The following is a 24,781-nucleotide window of genomic DNA, read 5'->3' on the forward strand; positions in this document are numbered from 1 at the left end:
GAGATTGAGCGGCTTGAGAGAGCGTTGCTTGACCTAGAGTCCCGTCTTGGTCCGACCGGTGGAGACCATCAAATGTGGCAGGAATACCAGGAGAAGAAGGACACACTCAGGAATCTGCAGCTTCAGCAGTCCCGTGGTGCGTATGTGAGGTCGCGGATCCAAATGCTGCAAGATTTGGACCGCGGCTCACCCTTCTTCTACTCGTTGGAGAAGTGGCGGGGAGTTCAAAAGCAGCTGCTGATGGCTCCTCCACCACAGATCCTGATGAAATTATCAAAGAAATCCGCACTTTCTATCGGTCCTTATTCTCACCGGATCCGTCAAATGTGGGGGCGTGCAGTGAGGTCTGGGAAGATTTGCCAAAGGTCAGCCCTGATGACGCAGCGCGTCTGGACGCCTCCCTGACTGGGGAGGAGCTGTCTGCTGCCCTTTGGCAACTCCGGAGGGGTAAATCCCCTGGCTTAGATGGTCTAAGTGTGGTGTTTTATCAGGCTTTTTGGGATGTCCTGGGGGTCGATTACAGCCTTGTTCTAGGGGAGAGCCTAGCCACTGGGGAATTGCCCCTCTCATGGCGGAGAGCTGTCGTGGTCCTGCTGCCCAAGAAGGGAGACCTTCACCTGCTAAAGAACTGGCGCCCGGTCTCCCTCTTGTGCGCGGACTACAAGATCTTCGCCCGGGCAATGGCCAACCGTCTTGGTTCAGTACCGAGACAGGTGATTCATCCTGACCAATCTTACACAGTCCCGGGCCGCTCCATCCAGGACAATGTCCACCTAGTACGGGACCTGATCCACCTGCACCAGGAGACTGGGTCCCCGGCAGCGTTTCTTTCTCTTGACCAGGAGTTCGGCTCCTATACTCTGCCGCAGAGTGCCTTGTTAAGGTCAATGGATCACTGGCAGCACCCATTCCCTTCAGGAGAGGAGTACGTCAGGGATGCCCCATGTCAGGTCAATTGTATGCGATCTGTGTCGAGCCATTCCTGAGCCTCCTACGGCGAAGACTGACAGGTCTGGTTCTGCGTGAACCAGACATGGAGGTCGTCCTCTCGGCCTACGCCGATGATGTACTCCTCATGATGACAGATTCCAATGACCTGCGGAAGATGCGCGAGTGCCAAGACGTTTTCTCGGCAGCATCCTCCGCCAGAATCAACTGGGCAAAATGTTCCGGACTCTTAGTGGGTCAGTGGCAGGTGGACTCCCTGCCGGAGGAGATGAGAGCTTTTGAGTGGAGTACTAGGCGTCTCCTCTATCTGGGAGTCTACCTGAGTCCTTCTGGGGAGACCTGGCTGGCGAGCTGGCAGGACCTGGAGACGAAAGTCATGGTCCGGCTGGGGCGCTGGTCAGGCCTTCTCAGGGTGCTTTCCTATCGAGGCAGGGTGGTGGTCATAAACCAGCTGGTGGCCTCCATGTTGTGGTATCGGATGGTCACCTTGGCCCCTCCTGCCCCGTTTGTTGCAAGACTGCAGAGGAAATTAGTGGACTTCTTCTGGGGCAACAGGAAACACTGGGTCTCTGCAGCGGTCTTGAGTCTCCCAGTGGGAGAGGGCGGACAGTCGCTGGTGTGCGTCCGAACGCAGCTGGCGGCTCTCCGCCTCAGGACTCTGCAGGTGGCACGTGTTGGCGACTTTCTTCCTCCGGAGGGGCTGCTGTCTTCATGAAGACATGCGGCTACCACCGGCAGGTGTCAGCCGTACTGCTTTGCGAAGTCTGCCCGGCTTCTATCAGGACCTACTGAGAGTCTGGAACATGGTCGCCTCAGGCCGGGAATCCCCTCCTCAGGCGGAGGGCGGGGTCCTGGCCGGCCCTTGCCCTACCTCAGTGGCTGTCGGTGCGGCTCAGTTGTGTGGACCGACTCAGGCCGAGCTGCTGGTGGGGCCCAGACCCCGCAACCTTCTCCGGGAGCCGTGTCCACACAACTTGAGCCGTCTCTCATCGATACCCACAGTCCCATTCAGGGATGCAAGTAGGAGGTATCTGTATGGGCTGCTACTCCACATCCTCCACTTCCTTGCCCTTGTACACCGTCCTGACACGCCATGGCAGTCGGTCCTTCCACCCCGGAGGTGAGGAGGGTCCCCACTGGAAGTCCCTTTACGCCGGGGTTCTTCCCATGCACCTGGGGGATCTCGGCTGGAGGGTACTGCATAGGGCAGTGCCCTGCAATAAGTTTTTCAGTTTGTACATGGACTTCCCACCCACATGCCACTTCTGCGGGCTGGAGGAGACCTGTACCACATGTACATGGAGTGTGTGAGGCTGCAGCCTCTTTTTGCATATTTGCGTGGGCTGCTTCTCGCCTTCTGGCTGCATTTTAGTCCCACCCTGTTTATATATGGTCATCCAGTAAGGAAGGGGGCAAGGACGGATGAGGATGTCCTAGTCAACTTGCTCCTGGGGCTGGCGAAATCCGCCATCCATGGGTCTTGGAAATGGGTGGCAGGAGGATCTCCCCGGGCAGACTGCCTGGCGATGTTTAGGGGGTACGTTCGTGCCCGGGTAACTATTGAAAAGGAACACGCGCAGTCCACAGCGGCCTTGGAGGAGTTTCGAGACCGTTGGGCTCCGCGGGGTGTAAATGCCATCGTGGATAGGGATGGCAACATTCTGGTGTAATGTCTATTGTCTATTTGTAGTGCAGTAATTGTGTTTGCCACTGTTTTGTATATATTGTATAGCACCGAAATTTGTAATAAAGGATTTTGTAATAAAAAAAAAGGGTCAGACACAGAGTGAATCTCCCTCCACACCGTCCCATCACACACTCCCGGGGTCAGAAACAGAGTGAAGGTTCCTCTAGACTACCCAGCAGGACATGAACTACTTGAGATCTTGTTGAACTTGTGTGTGCCCAGTGAGGCACTAGTGACCGTACCTCGCTACACAATGCGCTGCTGTTAAGACCCAGTCCGCGGAGATGAGCGTTGCTCCGCAAATGTGTTTGTTGTCTTGATGGATGCTGACTTGCCAAGGCCAACTTCCGTCAATCGCGTCCGTTCCCCCCACGATCCGATTGCTGATCACACGACGCCCACAGGCTGAAGAAGCAAGTGAGAACCAGTTAGTGTCATGCAACCCACAGAAACACATTCTCCCAACCCCGGGACCAGGGCTTCCCCCTCCCCCAGACGTGGAGTTGGACACCGTCCCCTCCCTCCCCCCCCACCTTGGGACTGGACATCGGACAGACCGTCTCCACCCTCCCCAGACTGGACATCGGACACACCATCCACTCCCCCCGGGACTTTGCATTGGACACCGTCCCCTCCCTCCCCCGCCGGACTCGGCACTGCAGGTACCTGCTTCTCTCCCCACTGGGATCACTGAGCTAACTTTGCTGGGATTGACCCAGCTCTGCTGGAATCAGTATGTACTGCGAGTTTTACAATGACCCCACTTTCCTGGGACCAGGGGGCCAGTTTGCTTACTGCAGTTTCTGTTGAGATCCCTGTGTGCTGGAACCAGGGTCTACCGGTATCTCTGTCTGCTGGGACAAGGGTATATTGGGACTCCTGTCTGCTGGAACCAGGGTCTACCGGTATCCCTGTCTGCTGGAACCAGGGTCTACCGGTATCTCTGTCTGCTGGGACAAGGGTATATTGGGACTCCTGTCTGCTGGAACCAGGGTCTACCGGTATCCCTGTCTGCTGGAACCAGGGTCTACCGGTATCTCTGTCTGCTGGGACAAGGGTATATTGGAACTCCTGTCTGCTGGGATCAGCTTGTATTGGGGAAAACCTCTGCTGGGATCAGCGTTTAGTAAGGTCAGCATCTACTGGGATCTGAGTTGTCTTGTGTCCGTGCCTGCTGGGGCCAGAAAGTAGCAGAACGGTAGTCTGCTGGGATCAGGAAGCTGTGGGGTGGCACTCTGCTGGGAATGGGTGTATAGGGTTCCCAGCCTGGTGGGAATGGCACTGTAAGGTACCTATGCTGGAATTGCTGTGTGGAGAAATTTGACCTGACATTACTGCTGGGAGCACAACGACAGGCCTACCTTTTGCAGGCAGCCATCTCCTCTTGTGGGTGAGGGCGAGGCGGACGCTGGGATGGCAGAGTGGGTGTGTGGGGAGCTGGTGCTTTGCCAGAAAGAAGTGATTCTCTGTCAGCTGGGCACATTCCTCTGGTCAAACACTCCAGGGTAATTGTGGTCAGGGGCAGCCAGATCTGACGTCAATTCCGGCTTTGAGGAAGGGTAGGAACCAAAGGATCTCCTTCCCTCCTCACTTCCTCCCACTGCTTTCGCTCCTCACTCCTCCCACACAGCTCCCTCCTCACTACCCCTCTCAAAGCCTGGAGGCCATCTTTGGGGTTAACCTGTCTCCCCGCACAACGTCGAAGCTGCGTTTGAGCTCGTCAGGATCTCGTTGGAACTTACGGTATTGTGCTTCCCCCGTCCGTAAACCTGGAAGAGAGAAATCCATGAGTCTGACCACATTCCAGTCTGTGGTGGGAGATTAACAGATTCACCAGAGAGGGGGGACCTCTTCCGCTCGACCGATCACACCCTCGGATGCCTTACAAATCAAGTCACTTCTTATTGTCATTTCGACCATAACTGCAGTACACAGTGACAACGTGCAAGGACAAAGTCCACCAGACTACAATGGGTGACTGGACTTCACACAACTGTGTGCGTTGTCACTCATTCTGTTACTGGAACGATATTGCCAAGACGGTACTGGTGCTGAAGAGATTTAGGAGAATGTTAAACACAAAGTACACTGCAGGTGCTGGGGTCAAATCACCACGTACAAACAATGGAGGAACTCAGCAGGTCGGGCAGTGTCTCGGCCTGAAACGTAGACTGCTCCTTTCCCCGGATGCTGCCTGACCTGCTGAGTTCCTCCATTGTTTGTACGTGTTTTATGAGAATGTTGCCTGGACTAGACGGACTCAGTTTCAGGGAGAGTTTTGCCACAATTGATCTTTATTCTGTAAGACAGATGAACAGTATTAGGCCATTCAGCCCATCCAGCCTGCCCCACCATCCCATTATGGCTGATTTATTTTGCCTCTCAGCCCTATTCTCGCGCCTTCTCCCCATAACCTTTGATGCCCTGGTTAATCAGGAACCCATCAACTTCTACTTTAAATAGGCCACCACAGACTCACTATCCTTTGGCTAAAGAAATTCCCCCTCGCCTCTGTTCTAAAGGGGCAGCCATGTATTCTTAAGCTCTGCCCTCTGGCCCATTCTCTCCCGGTATTGGAAACATGCCGTCTGCGTCCACTCTAGGCCTTTCAGTATTCGGTAGTTTTCAACGAAATCCACCTCCCCCTCCCCCCTTCATTCTTCTAAACTCCAGTGAGTGCAGGCACAGAGCCACCAAGTTCTCCTCATAGAATCATTCTCGTGAGCTTCCAATGCCAGCGCATCAGGGGCCCAGCACCGCTGGCAATGTTCCTTGTACAGCATTGGCTCTCTGGAAATTGCCTGCTTCACCATTCAGTAAGCTGATGAATTATCACTCCACCTCCCTGCCTTTTCCCCCAGAGCCCTCGATTCCCCTGCTATGCAAAAATCTGTCCACCTATGCCTTAATGATGCAGCCCTCTAGTGGTGTAGTGGCATCCGCACTGGACTTTGAGGCAGATGGTCCAGAGTTCGAATCTGGCCGGATCCCTTCTGGGCAGCAGCAGCATCTGCAGGGAAGCAAGGCCTGCTAATCTACTTCCGTATCTTGTAACTCCGTTGCCATGACTCGACAGCCCTCAGAAAACAATGGCCACTATTCAGTATTCTGTGGGAAAAACGGTTTTTCCCCATCTCCGTCCTAAACCTATTCCCTGCATTCTAGTTTCACTGCTACTTTCCTGCCTCTATCTCATCTGAACACGAGAAAATCTGTAGATGCCAGAAATCCAAAGCAACACACAAAATGCTGGAGGAGCTCAGCAGGTCAGGCAGTATCTATGGAAAAGAGTAAACATTTCAGGCCAAGATCCTTCATCAGGACGATCTTAACTATCTCTTTTATATGTTTCTCTAAGATCCCCTCTCTTTCTTTGGAATTCTAATGATGACAGTCCCAGACAACTCAATCGATTAACCCCCTCATTTCCAGAATTAACCTGGTGAACCTCCCATGCTCAGCCTTCAAGGCCAGAGTACCCTTCCTCATGTAAGGAGACTAGAACTGCACCCAATACTCCAGGTGCGGCCTCACCTGTACCCTGTCCAGTCGAAGTGTAACTCCTGAATAAAATTAATATTTATCAAAGGGGATTAGAATCAGTTATTAGCACTGATATATGTTGTGAAATTTATTTTGTGGCAGCCTCATTAAGAAATATATAAAACATAAATAGAAAATATGTGGATATGATAGGGTCTTTTAAGAGAGGTAGGGACGAGTTGGGCACAGCTTTGTGGGCTGAAGGGCCTGTATTGTGCTGTAGGGTTTCTCTGTTTCTAAAGAAGAGCAAGAGGAAAGGAAAACAACGAGTTGGTCTTCGTGGATCGGAAAGGCCGGGTGTCGGGACACGAGGCGAGGGTCGGATTGGTGGTGCCCGATGCTCTGCTGTGTTTGTTTGGCTCTGTGCTGAACTGAGGCCGAGGCTGTGGTCTGCTCCGGGCTTTGTGTCTGAGGACTCACGTCTGCTCTGAATCCTATTTGCCTGCTTTTAAAATTCGCATGCCGTTTTCTCCTCTCTCTGCACTCCGGGTGTTTGATGGTGTTTTTTTCTTTCATGGGTTCTTCTGGGTTTCTTGTTTTGTGGCTGCCTGTAAGGAGACGAGCCTCAAGGTTGTGTGATGTGATACTTTTGGCTTTTGGGTTCATGGACCATTCAGAAGTTTGATGGAGGAGGGAAAGAAGCTGTTCCTAAAATGCTGAGTGTGTGTCTTCATGCTTCTGTACCTCCTCCCCGATGGTCCATCCATTTTAAGCCAACTCCATTGCTTGATTTTTAGTATTGGAGATTTTATTACAGATTAATTATATACATAAAAGGATCGAGTGCTTTCCCAGCGCATACGATGCATAAACTCTTGCAGAGCTGCCAGTCAGATCCCTGTGTTGATCTTGACAAACTCTGCCATCTTCCTCAGGGATGATGCCTGGGCACGTCTAATCCGGTGGGATTTATACCCCCGGAGTCCGTCCCTCCTGATTGGTTAGTCCTCAACCAATCAGGTCTCCGCATATGCAGGGCCTTTCGTATTGTTAAGGAATCCCACCCATCCATCCAGCATCCTCTGACTTTCTACCGTCAGGCAGGAGACTCTGATGCTCAAAAATGAGAAACAGTTTCTTCCTCCAGGACATTAGGCTTCTGAACTCCTTGTCGCATCATATTCCAAATAATCAGTTTCCCACCTTACAATATTTAACAGTAATGCACTTTACTTTGTTAGTACGTGTGATTCATCTGCAGATTTTATCCTTACCTTCATAAGTTACTGTGCGTTATACATACTGCTGTGCTTCACACCCAGGTTCAGGGAAACATTGTCTCATTTCTATATGAATTATATGGTTATATACATGTAACTGACAATACATTGACTTGAAGACAGGGGAGACTGAAACGTGAGCCTAATTTCATGTTTGCTTTAAGCGAGACGTGCACTTGTCACGTGGTAGCGTGATGATGTGTCCAATTCACTTAGTTCTACATTTGTTGTTGTTCCTCTCCGCACATCGGGCGGCAACCTTGCCGTATTTTAGCATTTGTCTGTTTTTTACGAGGCCGGGTTGCCAGCTCCACGCTCAACCCAGCAAGGATGGAAAGTGTGTGAGCAGCCGGCTGGATTCGAACCCGGGACCTCTCGCCTCAAAGTTCAGTGTGAATGCCACTACAACACTGGCTAGCTATTTATACATATAACCCATTATTAATTGTTTAAACAAACAAGAATGCTTACTCAAACAATATATTTACAACAGTACTCAAATATTACTGAAATATTAAATACACAGCAATCCCCACCACCCAAATGAGACCCTTTTCTCACCAGTACCATTGGGAGAGAGGTACAGAAGCTTTAGGTATCACACTACCAGGCTGAGAAGCAGTTAGGGATTGTTATTAGAGTAGTCATATCATCAGGCTCCTGAACCAACTTGGATAACTTCACTTTCCGCAACTATGAATTGATTCTACGACCTACCGACTCACTTTCAAAAAACTCTTTCCAACTACTCTAAGCAGTCCTCATAGAGGGATCAGAAATAGAAAAGATGAACACTTCCAAGTTCCTGGGTGTCAACATCTCTGAGGGTCTATCCTGGACCCAACATATCGATACAGCTACGAAGAAGGCTATAATGCATCAGGAGTTTGAAGAGATCTGGCATGTCACCAAAGACACTCGCAAATCTCTACAGATGTACCATGGAGAGCATTCTAACTGGCTGCATCACCGTCCCGTATTGGAGGGAGGGGCGCTACTGCACAGGATCAAAATAAGCTGCAGAGAGTTGTAAACTCAGTCAGCCCCGTCATGGGCACTTGCCTCCATGGTATCCAGGACATCTTCAAGGAGCAGTGCTTCTGAAAGGAGGGATCAGAAGTGGAAAGAATGAGCAATTTCAAGTTCCTGGCTCCAACCGTCATCTTCTAAGGACATGCCTTGTTTTCATTGCTATCATCAGGAAGAAGGTACAGAAGTCTGAAGGACCACACTCAGCAATTCTTCCCCTCTGTCCTCTGATTTCTGAATGGACATTGAACCCATGAATACTACCTCACTACTTTTTTTTATTTCTATTTTTGTTTTTCGTTTAATTTTACTGTTTTATGCATAGATGCTAGTTAAATTAAATAATAGAAAAACATTTTTGTATGCTACACATCATACGTAATACATTATTATATATTGCATTGCCCTTCTGCTGCAAAGACAACAAATTTCATTACATACGCCAGCGAAAGGTCCCGATGGACTACCTGGTAAGGCTCTGAAAACCCGGCGGGAGTACTCAAGGACATTTTCAATCTCTCACTGCTACGGGTGGAAGTTCCGCTTGCTTCAAAAAGGCAACAGTTATACCAATGCCAAAGAAGAATAATGCGGGCTGCCTTAATGACTATCACCCAGTAGCAATCACATCGACAGTGATGAAATGCTTTGAGAGGTTGGTCATGACTAAACTGAACTCCTGCCTCAGCAAGGACCTGGACCCATCTTGCTTATCGCCACAATAGGTCAACGGCAGACGCAATCTCAATGGCTCTTCACACGGCTTTAGACCATCTGGACAACACAAACACCTACGTCAGGATGCTGTTCATCGACTATAGCTCAGCATTTAATACCAACATTCCCACAATCCTGATTGAGAAGTTGCAGAACCTGGGCCTCTGTACCTCCTCTGCAATTAGATCCTTGACTTGCTAACTGGAAGATCACAGTCTGGGCGGATTGGTGATAGTATATCCTCCTCGGTGACGATCAACACTGGTGCACCTCAGGGGTGTGTGCTTAGCCCGCAGCTCTACTCTGTATACACATGACTGTGCGGCTTAGGCACAGCTCAAATATCATCTATAAATTTGCTGATGATACAACCATTGTTGGCAGAGTCTCAGATGGTGATGAGAGGGCGTACAGGAGTGAGATATGCCAACTAGTGGAGTGGTGCCGTAGCAACAACCTGGCACACAACGTCAGTAAGATGAAAGAGCTGATTGTGGACTTCTGGAAGGGTAAGACGAAGGATCACATACCAATCCTTACAGAGGGATCAGAAGTGGAGAGAGTGAGCAGTTCCTGGGTGTCATGATCTCTGAGGATCTAACCTGGTCCCAACATATCGATGCAGATATAAAGATGAGAGCAGCTAAACTTCATCAGGAGTTCGAAGAGATTTGGTATGTCCACAAATACACTCCAAAATCTCTATACATGGACCGTGGAGAGCATCCTGACAGGCACAAACTCAGCGATTCAGGAACAGCTTCTTCCCCTCTGCCATCAATTCCTAAATGGACATTGAATCCTTGGACACTAACTCACTAGTTTAGAAACATAGAAACATAGAAAACCTACAGCACAATGCAGACCCTTCAACCCACAAAATTGTGCTGAACATGTCCCAAGCTTAGAAATTACTAGGCTTACCCATAGCCCTCTATTTTTCTAAGCTTCATGTACCTATCCAAAAGTCCACCACCACCGTCGCCGGCAGCCCATTCCACGCACTCACCACTCTCTGTGTAAAAACTTACCCCTGACATCTCCTCTGTATTTACTCCCCAGCACCTTACAGACATTTACACTACACGCTGCATCCGCAAAACAAACAGCATTATGAAGGACCCCACACACCTCTCATACAAACTCTTCTCCCTCCTGACATCTGGGAAAAGGCACCGAAGCATTCGGGCTCTCACGACCAGACTGTGCAACAGTTTCTTCCCCCAAGCTATCAGCCTCCTCGATACCCAGAGCCTGGACTGACACTAACTTACTGCTCTCCACTGTGCCTGTTATCATGATTATTATTTATTGGAATGCCTGCACTTTATGCAGTCCTGGGTAGGTCTGTAGACTAGTGTAGTTTTTTCTGTGTTGGTTTACATAGTTCAGTGTACATTTTGTACTGTTTCATATAGCACCATGGTCCTGAAAAACGTCTCATTTTTACTGTGTACACCACTGGCAGTTATGGTCGAAATGACAATAAAAAGTGACTTGACTTAAACCTGTGTCCTCTTGTGGCAACCACTTCAGCCCTGGGAAAAAGTCTCTGACTATCCACACGATCAATGCCTCTTATCATCTTATACATCTCCATCAGGTCACCTCTCATCCTCCGTCACTCCAAGGAGAAAAGGCTAAGTTCACTCATCCTGTTTTCATAATGCATGCTCCCCAAACCAGGCAACATCCTCGTAAATCTCCTCTGCACCCTTTCTATGGCTTCCACATCCTTCCTGTAGTGAGGCGACCAGAACTGAACACAGTACTCCAAGTGGGGTCTGACCAGGGTCCTATATAGCTGCAACATTACCCCTTGGCTCCTAAATTCAATTCCATGATTGATGAAGGCCAATACACCGTACGCCGCTTTAACCACAGAGTCAACCTGCGCAGCTGATTTGAGTGTCCTTGTGCGCTCGGACCCCAAGATCCCTCTGATCCTCCACACTGTCAAGAGTCTTACCATTAATACTATATTCTGCCATCACATTTGACCTACCAAAATGAACCACTTTACACTTCTCTGGGTTGAACTCCATCTGCCACTTCTCAGCCCAGTTTTGCATCCTATCGATGTCCCACTGTAACCTCTGACAGCCCTGCACACTATCCACAACACCTCCAACCTTTGTGTCATCAGCAAACTTACTAACCCATCCCACCACTTCCTCATCATGGTCATTTATAAAAATCACAAAGAGTAAGGGTCCCAGAACAGATCTCCGAAGCTCTCCACTGGTCACCGAACTCCTAGTAGATTATGATCCATCTACAACCACTCTTTGCCTCCTGTGGGCAAGCCAGTTCTGGATCCACAAAGCAATGTCCCCTTGGATCCCATGCCTCTTTACTGTCTCAATAAGCCTTGCATGAGGTACCATATCAAATGCTTTGCTGAAATCCATAGACACTCCATCTACTGCCCTTCCTTCATCAATATGTTTAGTTTCATCCTCAAAAAATTCAATCAGGCTCATAAGGCATGACCCGCCCTTGAGAAAGCCATGCTGACTATTCCTAATCATATTATACCTCTCCAAATGTTTATAAATCCTGCCTCTCAGGATCTTCTCCATCAACTTACCAACCACTGAAGTAAGACTCACTGGCCTATAATTTCCTGGGCTATCCCTACTCCCTCTGTTGAATAAAGGAACAACATCCGTAACCCTCCAATCACCTGAAACCTCTCCCGTCCCCATTGATGATTCAAAGATCATCGTCAGAAGTTCAGCAATCTCCTCCCTCACCTCCCACAGTAGCCTGGGGTACATCTCATCCAGTCCTGGCAACTTATCTAACTGGATGCTTTCCAAAAACTCCAGCACACCCTCTTTCTTAATATCTACCTGCTCAAGCTTTTCAGTCTGCTGTAAGTCATCTCTATAATCACCAAGATCCTTTTCCATACTGAATACTGAAATAAAGTATTCATTAAGAACCTCTGCTATTTCCTCCAGTTCCATACAGACTTTCCCACTGTCACACTTGATAGGTCCAATTCATTCATGTCTTATCCTCCTGCACTTCACATACTGGTAGAATGCCTTGGGGTTTTCCTTAATCCTGCCCACCAAGGCCTTCTCATGGCTCCTTCTGGCTCTCCTAATTTCCTTCTTAAGCTCCTTCCTGTTGGCCTTATAATCTTCTAGATCTCTAACATTACCTAGATCTCTGAACCTGTTGTAAGCTTTTCTTTTCTTGTTGACTCGATTTATTACAGCCTTTGTACACCACGGTTCCTATACCCTACCATAACTTCTGTCTCATTGGAATGTACCTACGCAGAACTCCACACAAATATCCCCTGAATATTTGCCACACTTCTTCTGTATTTTTCCCTGCGAACATCTGTTTCCTGCCTGATAGCCTCATAATTCCTCTTACTCCAATTAAACGCTTTTCTAACTTGTCTGTTCCTATTTCTCTCCAATGCTATTGTAAAGGAATTGTGATCACTATCTCCAAAATACTCTCCCACCGAGAGATCTGACACCTGACCAGGTTCATTTCCCGATACCAGATCAAGTACAGCCTCCCCTCTTGTAGGCTTATCTATATATTGTGTTAAGAAACCTTCCTGAACACACCTAACAAACTCCACCCCATCTAAACCCCTTGCTCTAGGGAGATGCCAATTGATATTTGGGAAACTAAAATCTCCGATCACGACAACTCTATGATCCTTACACCTTTCCAGGATCTGTTTCCCTCTCTGCTCCTTGATAACCCTGTTACTATTGGGCAGCCTTTAAAAAACACCCAGTAGAGTTATTGACTCCTTCCTGTTCCCAACCTCCACCTACAGAGACTCCGTAGACAATCCCTCCATGATGTCCACCTTTTCTGCAGCCGTGACACTATCTCTGATCAACAGTGCCACGCCCCCACCTCTTTTGCCTCCCTCCCTGTCCTTTCTGAAACATCTAAAACCCGACACCTGAAGTAACCATTCCTGTCCCTGAGCCGTCCATGTCTCTGTAATAGCCGCCACATCATATCTCCAAGTACAGATCCACGCTCTAAGCTTATCCGCTTTGTTCACAATATTCCTTGCATTAAAATAGACACATCTCAAACTGTCCATATAAGTGCGTCCATTCTCTATCACCTGCCTCTCTTCCCTCACACACTGTCTACAAGTTTTCTCTATTTGTGAGCCAAGTGCCTCTTCCCCAGTCTCTTCAGTTCGGTTCCCAACCCCCCTCCAGCAATTCTTGTTTTAACTCTTCCCGGTAGCCTGAGCAATGCCTTAGCATTTGACAAGGTTCCACATGGTAGGCTTATTCAGAAAGTCAGAAGGCATGGGATCCAGGGAAGTTTGTCCAGGTGGATTCAGAATTGGCTTGCCTGCAGAAGGCAGAGGGTTGTGGTGGAGGGAGTACATTCAGATTGGAGGGTTGTGACTAGTGGTGTCCCACAAGGATCTGTTCTGGGACCTCTACTTTTTGTGATTTTTATTAACGACCTGGATGTGGGGGTGGAAGAGTGGATTGGCAAGTTTGCAGATGACACAAAGATTGGTGGTGTTGTAGATAGTGTAGAGGATTGTTGAAGATTGCAGAGAGACATTGATAGGACGCAGAAGTGGGCTGAGAAGTGGCAGATGGAGTTCAACCTGGAGAAGTGTGAGATGGTACACTTTGGAAGGACAAACTCCAAGGCAGAGTACAAAGTAAATGGCAGGATACTTTGTAGTGTGGAGGAGCAAAGAGATCTGGGGGTACATGTCCACAGATCCCTGAAAATTGCCTCACAAGTAGTTGAGAAAGCTTATGGGGTGTTAGCTTTCATAAGTTGAGGGATAGAGTTTAAGAGACGCGATGTAATGATGCAGCTCTATAAAACTCTAGTTAGGCCACACTTGGAGTACTGTGTCCAGTTCTGGTTGCCTCACTATAGGAAGGATGTGGAAGCATTGGAAAGGGTACAGAGGAGATTTACCAGGATGCTGTCTGGTTTCGAGAGTATGGATTATGATAAGAGATTAAGGGAGCTAGGGATTTACTCTTTGGAGAGAAGGAGGGTGAGAGGAGACATGATAGAGGTGTACAAGATATTAAGAGGAGTAGACAGAGTGGACAGCCAGAGTCTCTTCCCCAGGGCACCACTGCTCAGTACAAGAGGACCTGGCTTTAAGGTAAGGTAAGGGAAGGGAAGGGAAGTTCAAGGGGGATATTAGAGGAAGGTTTTTCACTCAGAAAGTGGTTGGTGCATGGAATGCACTGCCCGAGTCAGTGGTGGAGGCAGATACACTAGTGAAGTTTAGGAGACTACTAGACAGGTATGTGGAGGAATTTAAGGTGGGGGGTTATATGGGAGGCAGGGTTTGAGAGTCAGCACAACATTGTGGACTGAAGGGTCTAATGTGGTGTATTATTCTATGTTCTATGTTCAATCCTCCCCGCCAAGATACTGGTCCCCCTGGGATTCAAGTGCAACCCGTCCTTTTGTACAGGTCACTCCTGACCCAAAAGAGGTCCCAATGATCCAGATATCTGAATCCCAATCCCTCTGCCATGCATTTATCCTCCACCTCATTCTATTCCTCTTCTCACTGTCGCGTGCATAGGCAGTAATCCTGAGATTACTACTTTTGCGGTCCTGCTTCTCAATTTCCTTCCTACCATTGCTGTAGTCTTTTTTCAAGACCTCTTCCCTTTTCCTATGTCGTTGGTACCAATATGTAATATATATTATTTCTGTTTTTAGCACAATTTTTAATCTATTCATTATACTTATACTGTAATTTACTTACTTGTTTATTTATCATTATTTTATTTTGTGTTTTTTCTTCTATATTATGTATTGCATTGAGCTGCTACTGTTAAGTAAACAAATTTCACGTCACATGCTGGTGACAATAAACCTGATTCTGATATTAAGCCTGATTCTGTCTCTGAACCTCGTGTATCTCCTACATCCAGGTGCTTGCCCAAGAATCTTTCAAGTGATTCTTGCTGTATGTGCATTCACCACTACCTCTGGCACTACATTCCAGACTCTATTCTTCAGCAAGAATGGAAAAGAGGAGCAATTTCTTGCCACAGGTTAAGCCATTGTGTGTATTTAAACATAACTCTCTCACGGTATGCTTGAACTAGCTGTTACTGTGAATAAAAGCTAACAGCAGCATAACAACAATGCTTGGGAGTAATGATTTCCAATAAATAGATGTGTCCAGGGAGAATATGATTTGGGTAAACAAAATCATAAAAGTTTTAATGTTCCTTCTGAAGGAAATCAGAGGCAATTACCGTACAAACACTGACGCACACATGGAAATTTACCAGGAAAGAATAATTTTACTTACTCCAGTATAAAGTTTGACTGAAATTGTATTGGCAAAGTATTTTAAGCTCTAAAAAATAAAATAATACTGTACATTACAAATTAAAGGACCTATATATATTTAAAGGGTAGCTCTTTTCTTTATTTTGTATATAATTGGTCTATAATGTGTACGTAATCATTGGAGCTCATTGTTGAGTAATCAATCCAGTTTGCTTCACTCCATTTACTCATGATACTGAAGCTATTTTGCACTGAAGAACACGTCCTTGGGAAAAAAAATATTCAGGCAACATCCAAGGGAAAAATAACATCAAACTTTCTCCAAGCTTGTGTGCCAACTAGCTAACGAAAAGGTATTTGTATATGCTTCAGGAAACCAAAATCTGCATAAGGATTTTCCGAAAGTGGTATCCGTCTTCCAAGTGGGTTCTGTGAGTGGTTCACCATGTTTTTCTGCAAAGTTCATTGTCCGTTTCCATTTTCCTTCTTTCTGATTCTTCAAAATGGCTGCTCTGCTCTTTTTCCGACGCACTCTCCACGAAATAGCTGCCCTACTCTTCTTCAACATTTTGTCTAGAACGTTCCCAAGACAAATTCCATTGGCTAATTCAACAAAGCTAACTTACCAATCAACTGATTTTTTAAATTTTAAATATTCAAGGAATAATTAAAGGAATGCTTGTTGCATTTTGTGAAACAGCATAACTGTATTAATAAAATAAAGCAAGGTCTTAAATCAGGGTGTCACATAAGGCAGAGGTTGATAGGTTCTTGATTAGTCAGGGCATGAAAGGATACGGGGTGAAGGCAGGAGACTGGGGCTGAGAGGGAAATGGATCAGCCATGATGGGCCAAATGGCCCAATTCTGCTCCTGTATCTTACGGTCTTATTATGGGGAGTGTTAGGCACAATATACCCTGGAGACATATGGCACAGATACAGACCTTTGCCCATGTTGCCCAGTGAGCTGGTCCCATCTGTCCATGTTTGGTCCATAGACCCTCAATCCTCTCCTTGTCCATCTAATGATCTCCAGGGCAGGACACGGTTTTTATATGTTGCTAGTGTGGCTGCTCGTTTCACCCCCTCTGTGAAGAAGATGCTCCTAGTGTCTCTCACCTCTGAGTTTAAACCTATTTCCTCTTGTTTTAAAGCAGCCCCCTCCCTCCCTCCATCCATGTCTATGCCTCCTGATCTGATATAGCTCTGTCAGGTCACCCCTCCAATCTCCTACATTCCAGGGAATAAACTAAATTGGTCACTCGTCTTGTATACCATTTATACAGTTCAATTCGTAACTCAGAGCACTGAGGGAGTACAAGGTAAAGCAATAATAGAACACAGAATAGAGTAAACACGAGGAAATCTGCAGATGCTGGAAATTCAAACAACACACACAAAATGCTGGTGTGTGTGTGTGTGTGTGTGTGTGTAAGTGTGTGTGTGTCTGTGCGTATGTGTGTGTGAGTATGTATCTGTGTGTGTGTTTGTGTGTGAGTGTGAGTGTGTATCTGTGTGTGAGAGTGTGTGTGTTTGTATCTGTGTGTGTGAGTGTGTATCTGTGTGTGTGAGTGTGTGTGTGTATCTGTGTGTGTGTATCTGTGTGTGTGTGAGTATGTAACTGTGTGTGAGAGTGTGTGTCTGTGTGTGTATCTGTGTGTGTGTGTATCTGTGTGTGCGAGTGTGTATCGGTGTGTGTGTGTGTGTATCTGTGTGTGAGTGTGAGTGTGTTTGTATCTGTGTGTGTGAGTGTGTATCTGTGTGTGTGTGTGTGTGTGTGTATCTGTGTGTGAGAGTGTGTGTGTGTTTGTATCTGTGTGTGTGTGTGTGTGTGTGTATCTGTGTGTGAGAGTGTGTGTGTGTTTGTATCTGTGTGTGTGTGTGTGTGTGTGTATCTGTGTGTGAGAGTGTGTGTGTGTTTGTATCTGTGTGTGTGTATCTGTGTGTGTGAGTGTGTGTATCTCTGTGTGTGTGTGTGTGTGTGTGTGTGTGTGTGTCTCTCTCTCTCGCTCTCTCTCTGTGCATCAGGTGTTGCTCTTTTTTTTAAATTGGGTTCTTTCGGATTTCTTGTTTCGTGCCTTCCTGTAAGCCAGCAAATCTCAGGGCTTTGTGATTAATACAATACTTTGATAATAAATGTACCTTGAACTTTGAGCTGTGTGGTGGTCATTAATGCTTTTCTTTGCATACTTTGCTGTACGTGTGACAAATAAAACTAATCTTTAAAAAAATCTGCTGTTGCTTTACGAGAGCGGGTTGATCTTAACGAGGTCTATAAAACCATGAGGAACTTACACACTGTGTGTCTGTGCACAGAGTCTTTCCCAAGGGTTGGGGAATCAAGAGAGCCTGGGTTTAAGGTGAAAGAGGGGCTACGTTTTATTTGTTTGTTTATCTATCTACTTAGTGTTTGAATGAGATATGTGGAATAAGCTCGTCAGGCCACACCACCCAGCTATCCCCCCATTTAATCCTGCACTAATCACGGAACAACTTACAATGATCAATTCACCTACTAACCGGTACGCTTTTGGACTGTGGGAGGAAACCGGAGCACCCGGAGGAAACCCACACACGGTCACGGGGAGAACGGACAAACTCCTTACAGGCCGTGGTGGGAATGGAACCCAGGTCGCAGGTACTGAAAGTCTACCGCTGCACTACCGTGCCACTCTGGTGCATTTACACACACGGTGGTGAGTATACGTAATGAGATGCTGGGGAAGTGGTTGAAACAGGTCAGAAACAACATCTAAAAGGTAGGGACCACTTCATCGAGCACCATCTGCCATAAGCAAGTCACGTCGATCCATGACCTTCTCTTGTGCCGTGATGAGGCCACTTATATTCTGTCTGGGTCGTCTCCAACATGATGGCATGAACACCAATTTCTCCTCTTGGTGAACAAATTCCTTCTCCCAACCCTTCCTTTACTCCCCACTCTGACCTTTCACTTCTTCTCACCTGTCTATAACCTCCTCCTTGCTTGTCTCCCATCGTCCACTCTCCTCTCCTATCAGATTCCTTCCCTCCCAGCCGAGAGTCTACCTGATCAGACTTGGGGAATGTTTACTAGTCTTTTTTACAAAGCTACAAGACTGACAACCCTGACTGGTAAAACCAAACTGTCTTATGAAGAATCCTTCTCCATCTGAGTGCGGCGGTATTGCAAAGTCTCTGCGTGGGACTTGTGTGACTGAAAACCGAGAGGAAGCTACTGACATGGTGCAGGAACACCGCCAGAGATGGAGGACCTTCTCTGCTGCCCCAAACACAGCGGCAGAACAGGCAGCAAGTAAGTAAGTTACAATTTCAAATTAAAACACCATCAACTACAAAACACCAAGTTCTCTGGGGCGGGGGCGCACCATTCTCAGAACTGTTGGTAGCAATGAGAAGGGGGCATGTCCTGGCTGGTGGGGTCCTTAATGATGGACGTCGCCTTTTTGAGGCATTGCTCCTTGGAGATGTCCTGGAGGAGGCGAGTGCCCACCCATGGAGCTGACTAACTTTACAGCTCTGCAGTTTATTTCGATCCTGTGCAGTAACTCCCCCGCCGTCCCCAGACAGTGATGCAGACAGTTAGAATGCTCTCTACAGTACATCTGTAGGAACTTGTGAATATCCTTGGTAACAGACCAAATCTCCTCCTGCACCTAATGAAACAACCCCTCTGTTCTGCCTCCTTTGTAGCGGCATCGATAGGTTGGGACCAGGATAGATCCTCAGAGATGTTGACACCCAGGAAGCTAAAATTGCTCACCCTTTCCACTTCTGATCCCTCTCTGATCGCTGGTGCATCTTCCCTCGTCTTACTCTTTCTGAAATCTCTACCGCTTTACCGAGGCAATGAGGTGTAAAGGAGGTGAGGGGAGGCTGGTTTCCATGACTGTGTCCACAACTCTCCGCAGTTTCCTGAGGTCAGGAGCGGAGCAGTTGCTGTTCCAAGCCGGGATGCTTTCTACGGTGTGCTGATAGTGTGGGTTAATGTAGACATTGCCAAGTTTCTTTAGCCTCCTGAAGAAGCAGAGGAGCTGGTGGTAGCTGCATGGTCTGACCAGCAAAGGCTGTTGGGATTGTTCACTCCTGAAAGGTCAAAGTTCCCCAAAGTTCTCAACTCTCTCAAAGTCAGCACTATCGATTTAAGCAGGAGTCTGCACTGCCTTGCTTCAATGCTAATGATCCGGTCTTTTGTGTTTGCTCCTTGAGGGAAAGGTCGTTGTCATGACTCCTTAAACACAAGAGATTCTGAATGCACTGGAAACCTTAGACAATGCACACAAAATGCTGGAGGAGCTCAGCAGGTCATGCTACATCTGTGGAGAGGAATAACAGGTCCTCAACCTGGAATGCAAACTATTTATTCTCCTCCGTAGAACAAATCGCCTTCAGTATTTTCATATCTGTCATCTTGAAAGCACGTCACTGGGCCCTCTCCTGTACTCTAATTGTTTGAGATATGATGATATAAGAGATATGGCCTGCTGCCTTGATTTCCAATTCACTGTTGACTCATAGGGTTTAAATGGCAAGATATGGAAGTAGATTTTTAAAAAGTTATTCATTTACGGGATGTGTTCCCAGCCAAAATGGCAATGAGGTGCCTTCCTGGACCATTGTACACCCACAGGGAGGGAATTCCATGATTTTGGATTGTGGCTTGGAAGGGGATTTCCGAATAGTGGCGTTCCCAGGTATCTGCTGTTCTTGTCGTGGGTCTGGAAGGTTGCTGCGTTGTAGATAGTACACACACTGCCGTGGCTGTTTGTCGATGGTGGAGGGAACAGATGCCTGTACCAAGCAAGTGGGTGTCAATCTTCCTGCGTGTTGATGGAGCAGCAGTATTCCATTACACTCCGGTGGATATGGCTGCTGTCCTCGGGATTTCATACAGCTGGATTTGAACTCGGGACCAGTCGCCTCAAAGTCCAGTGCTGATACCATTACACCACTGGCCAGCCCTCTCCGGTGGCATTATTTGCCAATGTAGGAGGTGCAGTTGGAACAGAATTTGGCCACTCAGTCATGATCGTGTAGGGAGTGGAGCGGAGGGTTGAGGGCGCAGCCTCGAGGGGCGCCAGTGTTGAGGATAAACGTAAACCCATCAGACATCGCAGCAGAATTAGGCCGGTTGGCTCTTCGAGTCCGCTCCGCTCGTAGCAGCCATATATTTAATTTCTATCTGCATTTTATTGTATTATTTTGCTGTGCGTTTACTATGGGCAGTTAGTCATGTGGATTGGGGCATGGTAGAAGCAAAGTTATGCTTTCATGCTTTGACTTTAGGGCTCGCCTTGAGCTAGGGAGAGAGCCAGAATGACTTTTTTCGTTGACTGCTTAACTTCACTTAATCTACCGCCACACGCAGCTGTGGAGGCCAAGTCATTGGGTATATTTAAAGCAGAGGATGATAGGTCAGGGCATATGGGGCATACGGATACGGGGGGGGGGGGGAGGCAGGAGATTGGGGCTGAGAGGGAAAAGGATCAGCCATGATGAAATGGTGGAGCAGACTCGATGGGCCAAATGGCCTCATTCTGCTCCTGTATTTTATCGTCTTAATTACCTTGAAGAAAGCTACGTTTATAATGCTGTCTATTTTTTTAAATCACTAGCTTTAGTTTCAGTTAGTTTTTATTGCTTCAAGATTGTGAGCTTTGCTAATTCCTTAATAAAAGTTCAAACCTTGGCTGATTTAATTTCTCTTTCAACCCCATATTGCTGGCTTCTTCCTGTAACTGTTGATGCTGTCAACGTTTGGTAGGTTTCCTGCAAACCCCACCACTCCCTATTCCTCTAAACTCCAGTGAGTAGAGGCCCAGAGCCATGAAACGTTCCTCATATGTCAACCCTTTCATTCCAAGGATCATTCTCGTAAACCTCCTCTGGACTTTTTCCAATGCCAGTACATCCTTCCTGAGATGTGGGGCCTAACACTGCTCACAATACTCGAAGGGTGGTCTAACCAATACCTCAACATTACATTCTTGCTTTCTTGCTTTTTTATTAAGATCACAAGATATAGGAGCAGAATGAGGCCATTTGGCCCCATGAGTCTGCTCCACCATTTCATCATGGCTGATCCATGTTCCCTCTCAGCCCCAATCTCCTGCCTTCTCCCACCCTCCGTATCCCTTCATGCCCTGACCAATCAATGATTTATCAACCTCTGCCTTAAATACACTCAATGACTTGGCCTCCACAGCCAAGAATTCCACAGATTTACCACTTTCTGGTAAAAAGAAATTCCTCCTTATCTCTGTTTTAAATGTACTCTGAGTCTGTGTCCTCTGGTCTTAGTCTGCTCCACCACAGGAAACATCCTCTCCATATCCACTCTATTGAGGACTTTCAATATTTGATAGTCTTCAAAGAGATCCCCTTTATTCTAGTGAGTACGGGCCCATTGCGAGGGGCCACTTACAGGGCAGGGCCTCAGGAAAGAGACTCTGCCCCTCACTGAGTATACAACCACCCTCTCCTCCCCCTCCTGCTCTCCCTCCTTCCTCCCCTTCATTCCTCTCTCCCTTCTCCCCTTCAATCCTTCACCCCCTTTCCCCCCTCTCTCCATCCACACTTCCTCCCTCTCACCCTTTTCTCTCCCTTTCTCCCTTCTGTTCTCCCACTCCCTCGGCCCTCTCCCTTCATCTCACACCCCCTCATTCTCTCTTCTTTTCGCCTTCCCTCCTCCATCCCCCTCCCTGCTCTCTCTCTCTCTTTCTCTTTCTCTCCCCATCAACCCTGTTCCAGCTATCAGCTGGTTGAATGTTGTCATAACAACAACTCCACGCTCAACATCATCAAGACTGAGGAACCGATTGTAGACTTCTGGAGGGGAAGTCAAGGGAACACACACCAGCTCTCAGTCCTCGTGAAACCACAGGAGCAAGTGGTGCACAGCACGAGCCCTAGTGACCACTAATACCAGACAGACAATCTCTGAAGAGTATCAGTGATGGCTGGGATAACCCGTCTTGTAAAGACACTGCCCAGAAGAAGGCAATGGGAAACCTCTTCTTTAGAAAAAATTGCCAAGAAGAATCATGGTCAACGATTGCCCACGCCATATAACATGACGCATACTGATGATGTCATATGATACGGCACATGATGATGATGATGAATATTTAATTGCTTTATTATAACTAGTAGTAATTTGCCCTACCTACTCTGCAACTTGGGCAGGTGACAATAAACTTGACAAACAAGAGAAAATCTGCAGATGCTGGAAATCCAAGCAACACACACAAAATGCCAGAGGAACTCAGCAGGCCAGGCAGCATCGACGGAAGAGAGTACAGTTGACGTTTCGGGCCGAGACCCTTCACCAGGACTGGAGAGAAGATGATGAGGAGTCAGAGTTAGAAGGTGGAGGGAGGGGAGGAAGAATCACAAGGTGATAGGTGAAACCGGGATGGGTGAAGTAAAGAGATGGGATGCTGATTGGTGAGAGATACAGGGCTGGAGAAGGGGGAATCTGATAGAAGGCCATGGAAGGAAGGAAAAGGCAGAGGAACACCAGAGGGAGGCGATGGGCAGGCAAGGAGATAAGGTGAGAGAGAGAAAAAGGGATGGGGAATAGAGAAGGAGTGGGGAGCATTACCAGAAGTTAGAGAAATCGATGTTTATGCCATCAAGTTGGAGGCTATCCAGACAGAAGACAAGGTGTTGCTCCTCCAACCTGAGTGTGGCCTCATGGCGACAGTGGAGGAGGCCACGTACGGACATATCAGAATGGAAGTAGGAAGTAGAATTAAAGGAGGAGGCCACGGGGAGATCCCGCTTTTTCTGGCGGATGGAGCGTAGGTGCTCGGTGAAGCGGTCTCCCAATCTACGTCGGGTCTCACCGATATACAGCAGGCCACACCAGGAGCATCGGACACAGTAAAAGACCCCAACAGACTCACAGGTGAAGGGCGCCTCACCTGGAAGGACTGTTTGGGACCCTGGTTGGTAGTGAGGAAGGAGGTGTGGAGGCAGGATGTAGCACTTGTTCAACTTGCAAGGAGGGAAATCAGTGGGGAGGGACAAACTGACGAGGGAGTCACATAGGGGACAATCCCTGTGGAAAGCAGAAAGTGAGGGGGAGGGAAAGATGTGTTTGGTGATGGGGTCCCGTTGGAGGTGGTGGAAGTTTCAGAGAATTACGTGCTGGACACGGAGGCTGGTGAGGACAAGAGGAACCCTATCCCTGGTAGGGACGATGGAGTGAGAGCAGACATGCGTGAAATGGAAGAGATGTGATTGAGGGCAGCGTTGATGGTAGAGGAAGGGAAGCCCCTTTCTTTGAAAAAGGAGGACATCTCCTTTGTTCTGGAATGAAAAGCCTCATCTTGAGAGCAGATGCGGCGGAGATGGAGAAATTCTGAGAAGGGGATGGTGTTTTTACAAGTGGCAGTGTGGGACGAGGTCTAGTCCAGGCAGCTGTGAGAGTCTGTGGGTTTGAAATAGACATCAGTGAATAAGCTGTCTCCAGAAATACAGACATTGGGATCGAGAAAGGGGAGGGAGGTGTCGGAACTGGACCAGGCGCATTTGAGGCCAGGGTGGAATTTGGAGGCAAAGTTGATGAAGTTGACGAGCTCTGCATGGGTGCAGGAAGCAGCACCAATGCAGTTGATGCAGCGTTGGAAAAGTGGGGGATGGATACCATGTAGGCTTGGAACATGGACTATTCCACGTAGCTGATAAAAAGGCAGGCATAGCTGGGACCCACGGCTACACAACACACACCATTTCCAGCATCTGCAGATTTTCTCTTGTTTGTGATTGACCCATGGCTGTACCTTTTGTCTGTAGGAAATGGGAGGAGCCCACAATAAACTTGATTGTGTTTGTGACTCTGAGCTTTAAATGCTTGGCCATTAGCGTATCAGATGACCTGTCTTGGGTCGATGCAATTATCAGAAAGGTGAGCCAGCGCCTGCACTCTGTTAGGAGGTTCCGGAGTTCTGGTTTGTCACGGAACAGTCTAACGTACTTCAGTAGATGCACTGTTGGAAGTGACCTGACTGGCTGCATCATGGCCTGGTATAGGAATTCGAACGTAAGAAGTTTCAGAGAGTGGTGGACTCACCCAAGTACATCCTAGGCTCATCCCTCCCATCAGTAGTATCTACTGGAGGCAGGGCTGCAAGAAGGCAACATTTATCATCAAAGATCCCTACCATCCGGCCACGCCACCTTCTCACAGCTCCCATCGGGCAGTAGGTCCCACACCACCAAGTTCAGGAAGTTAGCAAGCTAGCCGATAACACGGAAGTTGGTGATATTGTGGATAGTGTAGAAGGTGATTGCAGGTTACAACGGGACATTGATAGGATGCAGAGCTGGGCT

At 47.7% G+C, this 24,781-nt stretch overlaps 1 protein-coding gene across 2 annotated transcripts in view; it reads right to left on the minus strand.

Annotated features, from left to right (window-relative positions):
* Positions 1 to 24,781, minus strand: part of LOC132382894 (serine protease 33-like) — a 98,424-nt gene that overhangs the window by 14,262 nt on the left and 59,381 nt on the right. For both annotated transcript variants that reach the window (XM_059953432.1, XM_059953431.1), the window contains 2 exons: positions 4,378 to 4,404; positions 2,878 to 3,040 (listed from right to left, as the gene is read on the minus strand). In XM_059953432.1, coding sequence (XP_059809415.1) covers positions 2,878 to 3,040; positions 4,378 to 4,404 — 190 coding nt within the window. The remainder of the gene's footprint in view (positions 1 to 2,877; positions 3,041 to 4,377; positions 4,405 to 24,781) is intronic.

Source organism: Hypanus sabinus, chromosome 29, assembly GCF_030144855.1.
Source record: "Hypanus sabinus isolate sHypSab1 chromosome 29, sHypSab1.hap1, whole genome shotgun sequence".
In the NCBI taxonomy this organism is placed as follows: Eukaryota; Metazoa; Chordata; class Chondrichthyes; order Myliobatiformes; family Dasyatidae; genus Hypanus; species Hypanus sabinus.